A 9,923-nucleotide genomic window follows, 5' to 3' on the forward strand; every position below is an offset into this window, starting at 1 on the left:
CTCAATAGAACAGGATCTGAAAGTCTGGAGCGCACTTGCCTATATGGGATGAGGAGAGTGTGGTCATCTGACACGAGGGATGATCTCAAGAGGCGGCTGTTAGCTACAGTGGAGTCAGTACTGCTGTACGGGGCTGAGACATGGATGCTCTCAATACAGCAGGAAAAGGCCCTGGATGGCGTCTACACTAGAATGCTATACGAATGCCACTTGATGTCACATGGGAGGATCGCATCAGAAATGTGGACCTATATGACCTCTTCAGGTCAGAGAGAGAAGGATGAGGCTGGCAGGACGCTGTTTCAGGAACCCTGAACTGGCAGTGAGACAACTAACACTGTAACCCAAGGCACTAGGAGGGGAAAGAGGCGCACGACATGTGCCCCAAAACATCCACAACTTTTCCTATGATTTGCATAATCATACAGTGCCAGTGTTTTTCTCTGGTGACCAGGCTGTGCACACAATGCAGCTTTAAGAATGTTCAGCGAGTTCAAATGGGATCATAATATTGATTTATTTTATTTGTTCATTTGACAGACACAATGCACAGTAAATATATTGCATCAGAAATGGCTATAAGATAATTTACATCTGTAATCCCTGGGTGGGTGTCATCAGTAGCCCTTTTACTCAAATTCAACAGCAAATGATTTAAAACACTATATATGAAGCAGATTAAATATATGTACAGTAGCATTATCACAGTAACATTACAATACATAAAAAATACAATGCAAATGAATCTCTGTGGCACCTAGCCCAGAACATTATTATTATTATCATTATTACATGTATGCTCATGTATTTAGCACAAGGTATACTAAATGAAACATACATATCAAAAAGAAACAGTTGATGTGCAAGAAAGGAAGAAGCTAAAAGGTTTATTTAGAATCCTTTCCTTAACCCATTTAGACCGGAGGCCGATTCTAAAAATGCCTTCTAAATCCTGACTTAAGTTTTCTGAAAAACTAATATTTATTCAAAGATAACAAAAAATATGTGTTGCTATATACTGTACATGCACCAAGAACCCCAAAAGGGGTTCCCGTCCTGGAAGGTATAGATACAAATATGGGTTCCTGCCCAAAATTCAAGTTTTACACCCTTTATATCGTTCTACTGCTTGGTTGTATTGACCCCCAACCACTGTGTGCTCATCTGAGTCATCTGAACAGACATCTGCTAGTTGAAGCTGTAACAGCAACCAACCCCCCTCCCCACTGAGGGGACCAGAAAAAAAAAGGATCTCTTCATTAGGCTTCCATGAGGCTTCCATCTTCATTTACACACCTGGAATAAAACAACATCATACAACATTAAAAACTTAAAACCAGGCACACTGACTGACACTGAATATCATATTACAGTCTTGGCACATCTATTTAACTTCCATAAGGTAACAGTATAGATGATATACACAGATTATGTGGCTGCTCCCAACTGTAAATGTTTTCCTACCACAGTTTGAGAATAAGCCAAGTTGTTGTTTTAGTCTCATAATAATGACATACAATATCACTTTGTGCTTTCACCTTCACTTCATCAACCTCTCACTGCTCCTCTTCCTTGCTAGAGGTCACACACATAGACAAGGGCCTTCACACCAAGAACAATAACTATAACTACAATGACCTATATATTGTTTTAAAAAACATTCTAATTGAAGTGGATGGTAGAGTCCACATCACAACTATAACGACAGTGGGGTCACTTTCAGAGCAATTTGATGAACCATAGAAACACTGACAGCCAATCAAAGTACATCCCAATTTACAGGAGATCACATTCAACGTGTTTACAGAATATTATTCATCAGTGTGGATGCTCACATCACAATATTATTATTGTTAGAATTATTCTGCATCATTATCATTCTACTTATTAATGGTGTGGACTGTTATGTGAGCGGAGCAGAGCTGGAGTAGAGTGTACTGGAGCGGGACGCGGCCGCGATGCCCGGTCGCACGGATGGTCAGACACAATGACATCCTCAACACTGCAACAGGAGTGCACAGCGCACATTAAGATTTCATTGTTTGTTCATAAATTCCATGTGTCAGTTATATCAACGGCCAATCAAAGGATACGATTTGAAAGTCAAGTGACGGGTTTTGGGCCGAACCATACTCGCTTTGCGAGTCCCTCTCTCTCTCTCGAACCTGGTGATTTACCCACACGATGAAGTATTGTCCGTCTTATTAGAAAAGACAATTCCTACATAAAAAGGACACTTGAATGGTATGTTTTGCATCATAGTTGCTGTCCATCTAGGTTCTTACACTGAGGGGATGCATTTGTGCAAAAATAGGAAGTGTTTTGTACATGCAGCAAAATAAATAATTTGTTTTCGTTACTTCTGAGCGGACTGGCCCTCTCACTCCCAAGACGGCAAACGGGTGGCGGCTTGGGACGGATTTGACCAAACGGCAACATTTGATGTCTCCGGGGTACCCGTGACGGCACATGTTGACTAGGGGGGATATGAGTTACGATTCAGTCCCTATCGGGACATCAACTCGAACGGCTCTGAATTTACAGTGCACTAATAAGACGTTGCAAGGTCTACTTTGTATCAAATTAGACAATAACTATCTGCAGTTAGTTTTTACAACCTTTTGATGAATGGCACTGCTCTTTAGCAGTGTAATTGACTATTTAGTTGTCAATAACAGCTGACAATAATGGAGGAGTAACATAAACACTTAAATGACATGACACGATGCTGATCAAAGTGACGCATGAGGTGTTGATGAAATTACTATTTATGGTTATCAGCAGCATGCAGCTGTTCTACTGTACATGAAGATAGAATCTTACCAAGAGATGTTCCTGCTTTGACCTGAGAATAAACTGTATCTTCACTTTGTTCTGGAGCTGCTGATTCTGTCAAAAAATACACATAAGATGTTAACAGACATTATATGTAGTGCATTTTAATCCACATAATGTTGATTCAAGTGAAGTTTCAGGCTTTAACCATAATATGAGGCTGTCATATTGTGAATTGATAGTGTATGTAGGTGTATGTACATTTGACCTACCTTTCTTATTCTTGTCTTTGTTTTGGTAGTTAACCTGGACGTAGGTCACATCTGCTTCTACAACACAACACACAAGTCAGAACAGTAGTTTAAATACAAATCATGCGGCACACAGTTTACACACCTACTATTGGGGGTAAATAATTAACCTAAACAAAGGTGACCCTTGATACATTACACCCAAAAGGAAATCAATGTACTTGAATATGTGTAGCTACCAGTGTGTGATCCAGTCTTCACATCAGAATACAAAGAACTCTCAAATGGATCAGCAGGTTTCTCTGTGGAGGAAATTCTCTGTTAGGAACACTTATTTATGTTTATTACATGGCTTGGTTAAATGCTTGATTCTGATTGGTCAATCATCGGTCATTATTTCTTGATAATGACAGATGAGCTCTATCCGTTGCTTTCAAGAATGTTTTTGAAAACATTTGAAGTGAGAAATAGACGATGCAATAACCGAAAAGTGATTCTATTTGATCCTCTACACTTTCTTGTTTATCGTGGCGCAACAACAGGGGAATACCAAAACGCTTGCCCCAAAACACAGTCGCCCCAGAGCAAATCTGGCGGTATTACAGGCAAATCGGCGGTATATAGATTGGGGGCGAGTGTGTTTTGGGGCGTGTCGTCCCGTTACCTTATGGACTACTGTCATTTGTTTTCCGAGGCGAACTTGTCCGCCCAGCCCAATACTTATGGAATACCTTCATTGCCGTAAGCAAGGAAATACCTTGTTTTGTTGTTACTTTTGGGTCAATTTATTGATTTATTTAGTAGCCGTGTAATAAGCGGGATAATGTATGAGGAGGTAGTCATTATTGAAATTTCAATAAGGACCACCTCCTCAGACATTATCCCTTGCTTAGCTACCTATATGGTTATACACCGTTATGAACTATTCTGTTTATATACCTATTCAAATGATTGTACACTGGTAAGAAGACACAGTCTATAATAACATTATGAGATGGACATTGTGTGGTAGTTGGCATACTTTATGAAATTCATAGGGAGTACAATTTACCCTGTAGGCTCTCAGATACAATGAGTTGTGCAATTTCCTCGTGAGCATGAATGACAACCTAACGCACGCACGCACGCACGCACGCACGCACGCACGCACGCACGCACGCACGCACGCACGCACGCACACACACACACACACACACACACACACACACAAACTTAGTCCATCACCGTAATCATATTTCATGTACATTTCATGATTGATAGTCTGCTCACCCTTCTTTTTCTTGCTCATACGTTTGAGTTGAACCTGTGAATATGTCACATCACCGGAATCAGCTGCAGCCTCGTCTGAAACAAAGACCCATAGACTTATTTAAATTAAAAGGATCTCCACATATAATTAATCTCTCCAATTCTGTCAAATCTAACAGCTCCCAATCATGAAGTATAGTATATGCTACTGTACAATTTACAGCCACTTAAGGGCCTTTTATTGCTTCATAGATGTTGGTGCCACCTGCTGGTAGAGGAAAGCAGAGGTTGACTTGATCAGTTCAGTTCATGTTGTAAACTTTTCCTTCAAAATAATAAAACATTGTATTGATTAGGGTTAGGGTTGGGTTAGGTTAGGTTAGGTTAGGTTAGATTGATTGATTGATTGATTGATTGATTGATTGATTGATTGATTGATTGATTGATTGATTGATTGATTGATTGATTGATTGATTCTGATTGGTTGAAAGGCTGACCATGCTGAAGTTGGGAGTGGCCGTCATCTGGAAGTCCTCCCTGGTTGGTCCCCTGGTCTGCTGCTGAGTCCTGATTGGTTCCCTGGGACTTGACGGATCTATTTCAAGATAAATATTTAGCATCATAGAGTAGTGAATAAGATCTACTGTGATCATGTTTTAATATGCTACACACACAGATGAGCCCTCATTATTGGTTAGTTGAATAATTAATCATTGGACTATATAATGCTGTTAGTCAAGTGGTCACTTTTTTTTCATATAGGTTCTACACATTGGTGTAGTTAAATAAATGTTAATGACCACACATAATTCTCAGTTCACGGTGGGCTCTAACATTATCAGGGACAGATGGACAGACAAACTGCACCAGTGTATTCTATATGTATCTCTCACACTCTGAAAGGTGATCGGGTTAAGGCCATGAATAATAACACTATCCTATATTGCCTAGACTCGAGCATTGGCTCTCAAAGTGAGGTCCGGGGACCCCCAGGGGTCCTTGGGGGGTACCAGGGGGTCCCCAGCAAAATGAGTTAATAAAACGTCACAATCATTAGACTTAAGACTATATGGAAACATTCCTAGTGGAACAGTTTAGCATTCATTATTTCCTAACAGCCACCAGCATTAGGTTGGCACAGCCATCTCTATCTATAATCTACATCAGGTTGACAGTGCCCACCACCATGTATGTATTACTATTAATTAACCCCTCCATGCCCTGTAATAGTCAATTATCTGTGGGAAATGTAAGATCCCAGGTCACTGAGAACATTGCTCATTGGGGACAGTCCTAGAAACAAAGATCAGGCTACCTACCTGACACAGCATGGATCTGTAAAAAAAAGAGTAAAATATGTTAAATAGTGTTTTAGACGGCAACCAGTCCTCTGTGTTCAGTGTGACAACATACTGTAGGAGGGAGCTTATTTAAAGATATAAACCCTGTTTGAGTGGATCTCACCTTTAGATGTTCTGTATCGACACAGCAGGAGCAGAAGGATGGTCAGTAGAATCACAACAACAAGTCCTACAATCAACCACACTATATGTGGAGAACTCTGTTCCTCGGGTACAGTCACTGGAGGTTGAGTAGATGCAGACACTGAGGGTTGAGTAGATGCAGAGATTGGAGGTTGAGACACTATGGAGGCAATGAAAACATCATTTGAAACTAGGAACATGTGCTCCTCCGAGCACAGGTCGCCAGGCCGGGTTGTAGGCTATAGTGTAAGCATCAAAACATAGGGATTTAACTAATGTTATACCTATGGTGCGTGGATCACTGTATTCAGTGTAGTAAATTGGTTCTCCTCTCCCTCCTCTGCACCAGTAGATTCCAGCTTCTGACACACTGATTGGTCCAGTAGAGTATTGATCATCTTGTATGATCAGTGACTGGGTGTCATTTTGGTACCAGTAGTATTTCCATCCAGATGAGCCCTCCACAGAGCAGGTCAGTGTAACGCTGCCCTCGACTGGCAGGTCTGTCTGGTCAGCTTCCAGTGTGGCCTTTGGTTTTTCTGTTGTTCACATTTAGGAAGAAACACTTAAAAGTTGAACAGACTAGATGAAAGCTATACTAGCAGAATAAACCTTTAAAACCATACATCTACTGGATTTTAGCATTTGAGTGGAATAGTTGTTTAAAGATGGGACACAACCATGCAAATGTATACAATAACTAATTTGGCTGTGTCAAATACCGACAGTGATGAATAGTTACTGATTAATACTAACAGTACTGGAAATAATTAACGATAAATAATTACTGCCTGATAACAACCAACTAGCCAATCACAATTTGACCATCCCTCCAGCTATGGGATCTTATCTCTACACAAAATGCATCAAGATCAATTACATTCTATAGTGTTTTAATGGAGGAAGTTAACTGTGATTAATATGCCAAATATTTAATTTATTGGGAAAAAAAGAGACAGGAACTAAGGAGGGAATCAATAGAATCAATAGAAAATAGCATTTGTGCCTTATTTGGTGAAATACATCACGTTTCTGGAACAAAAAGTGACATCTTTGCATTTGTGCATTTGTACTCCTAGGGGTGGCAGTGAATTCACGTTTTGGTCCTGCTTTGTTTGGATGCCCCTCTGTGTGTGATCTTTGAAGTTGAAATTTGGGGCAGATTGCAGTGTTCACGATGTTTTGCTAAACACTCCCTCAAACTTCGGAAGCCATTCGTATAGCAACTGGAATGGAATATGAAGATCTGCCTCATACATCTGGATCGCATGTGTCAAGATAGAATGTGTACCGATTTGTGTGAGTTTTGGAAATAATCTAGTAGTAACAAAAAGCTAAATGGTGGAAAATCTAGTCATGCGGAAATGGGTGGGGACTAATGGGCAGGGGTGAAAGTGGGCCGGAACGGTCCGGAACGGCGTTCCGGTAAAAGATTCGGTCCCGGAACGCCGTTCCGTTAAGAAAAAGTCAAAGGCAGCTGTGAAAATCCCATATTAAATAACCTGCCAGGAGACCCATGGCCATGTTCAAGAATAAAACATAATCTACTAACGTCAGATTAACATACAGGGCGTCACAACCATTCATTAATTTGTGCGTACGACGGGACACTCTCACAGATCCGTGATTTCCCCTGACTTATTTTTTTTTTCTCCCCCCGTTCCGCATAAACTGTTGCTTTCGCGTGAAGTTAAGTAGTTTCAACTAGGCTACCTGGGTACTTCTACTTCCAGTAGTATGATTTAAAAATAAAACGTGTGTTGAATTGTAACAAAACAAGGATAGAGTTTTTAAAAAACTCTTATTCTGAAATGCACATCGTTTTGAAAGGAAACCAGATTTATTTTCTGGAGGCCACTTGACAGCTTTCTGCTCACGGAACACAGCTCCACACTAACGTGCATCGTCAAAAAATGTAAACACGGACGTGGGTCATGGGACATTATGGAATATAAATACTTTGTGGCAAAAGTTCGACGTATTTACAACCATGATCTCTGAAACCAAGACAATGTGGGGCTATGGAACAAAAGTGTGTTTTCTTTCATCTTTTCAGAAGGTGAGTAATTCATCTTATCTAATGCTGATAGTGGTGGAAAGTAACTAAGTACATGTACTCAAATACTGTACTTCAGTATAATTTTAAGGTAATTTTACTTGACTGGAGTATTTCCAATTTGCAATATTTTTATTTCTATTCCAATACATCTCATAGGCAAATATTATACTTTTACTCCACCTCAATTATTTGAAAACTTTAGTTTAATACTACTAGTTACTTTGTGGATTTTAATTATTATGACAAAACATACATAAACCGCTTCAGCCCCATTTAAACTTTGGCTTTTTGAAAATGTACATATTGTACAGTATGGTCAAGTTGGACAATATAGCTCTGTTTTCATCATGTGTATCAGGGGTGCAGCCATGGGTGGGCCCAGGGACAGGATTTATTTATGAGAACGAGAATTAAATAAAGTAACCCTAACCTAACCCTAACCCTAAACCTAAAACCGAAATAAAGTAAAGGAAAAAAAGTACCAAAACCCACCCAAACCCGCACATTTTTCGACCCGAAACCGCAAAAAAATCGCGCGCGCGCACGGGACCCATGCATTTCCGGCAAGAAATGTCAACCACTTTCACCACTGCTAATGGGGGAGATGCTTCATGATCAAAGTCTATTGTAGGCTATGACCAATGGTTCAAGATGTATAGGCCAAAACGTGAAATGGCCTGTTATAGCGCCATGAACAAAAAGAAGATAAACTAATAACTAGACAAGGTGCTCCTCGGAGCACAGGTCTCCGCCAGGTTAGGTAGGTTATTGTGGCCTCCTGAGACAATAATTGTGGGGTTTTTCCTTGGCCTACTGGGAGTGTGCGTACAAAGTTGTCGAGCGGTGTCTGAGGTGTCTGCTCACAGACTCACAGACAGACAGAGTCCCAGAGCGAAAACATAACCCCGCCCTTGCCGATCCGGGCTGGCAGAGACAAAAAGCTATAGCCTAATAGAATTATGATAATGCGTATTAATAATCAATTCTTATTTCCCACTCAAGTTCCTCATACAGGATATTCATCTCTTTAGGTGTACCATAATTAGAAGGCTAATATACGGGCGTTATGGTTGTTATTAAACATAATGTCAGTGATGAGAAAGTATGATGATGTGACTTACCAGATACAATCAAAGTTACTCCATTTGGCTTAGTTTGTTTCACAGACTCTGGATTTTTATGAAAGCCAATACACCTGTATTCACCACTGTGGTTTAGCTTTGCTTGAAATGTATGTTTATTCTGATCAGATGTCCTGACTAATGTACTATTACCACCATCTTTGTCTATAGTGTACGACCACTCAGCCTGTTGACCTTCTCTCATGTCACATGAGAGTGTAAAGTTCTCTCCAGTAAATATGTGGGACCTGTTGGGTTCCAGGATCAGAACAGCATCTGGTGTCTCTACACAAACACATAGAACACACACACACACACACACACACACACACACACACACACACACACACACACACACACACACACACACACACAAACACACACGTAGAATCAAACCAAATCCTACAAACAGCCTCATCTGTCACTAAATCACACTAACAAGCAAGTAGAGGAGAGGAGTAATATGCTGATATCATGACCAGGTGCAATAAGTGATTTTCTTCTGTTAATCTGTTAAAATAAGTGTGAAAATGCTCTATATTCTGATAGTCATCATTGCTATAGAGTTTGTGTTCAGTAACAGGGGTCGTCTCTCCAGCTCTTAGTAAACATAAAATGCACACACATGCACGCACGCGCGTGCACGCACACGCACGCACGCACACACGCACACACACACACACACACACACACACAGAAATATTGTTTCAGACTACGACATACAGAATACACAACAGGTTGCAGTGAGCTTTAGGCATGCACCTGTCTAATGTTTGAAGGGTGCATGTCTTTTACTAATTTCATACTTGTGTCGTTCTGGATAAAACTGTCTGCATAATTCCTAAATGGTAAAGATACATTGCATGCTCAGTTATGTAGGCAGATAAAGGGTGTACAGTATGGCGGATGACATAAAGGTTATATAATATTTGAATTAGTCATGGGCAGGGCAGGAATTTCCGAGAGGCCACGAAGGCCATGGCCG

The 9,923-nt window shown here is 40.4% G+C and overlaps 1 protein-coding gene across 1 annotated transcript; it reads right to left on the reverse strand.

Annotated features, from left to right (window-relative positions):
* Positions 1–775: 775 nt before the first annotated feature.
* On the reverse strand, positions 776–9,143 carry LOC311057146 (uncharacterized protein; the record flags this gene model as incomplete). Its single annotated transcript, XM_084074097.1, has 10 exons — positions 776–1,296; positions 2,824–2,889; positions 3,048–3,104; positions 3,266–3,328; positions 4,296–4,370; positions 4,772–4,869; positions 5,594–5,609; positions 5,739–5,918; positions 6,043–6,297; positions 8,939–9,143. 10 exons carry the CDS (start codon positions 9,141–9,143, stop codon positions 1,289–1,291), a joined length of 1,023 nt encoding a protein of 340 aa, XP_083930223.1. The 3' UTR covers positions 776–1,288.
* Between the last annotated feature and the right edge of the window lie 780 nt (positions 9,144–9,923).

The sequence above is a fragment of the Gymnoscopelus microlampas genome (genome assembly GCF_963454915.1).
Source record: "Gymnoscopelus microlampas genome assembly, chromosome: 12".
NCBI classification, from domain to species: Eukaryota; Metazoa; Chordata; class Actinopteri; order Myctophiformes; family Myctophidae; genus Gymnoscopelus; species Gymnoscopelus microlampas.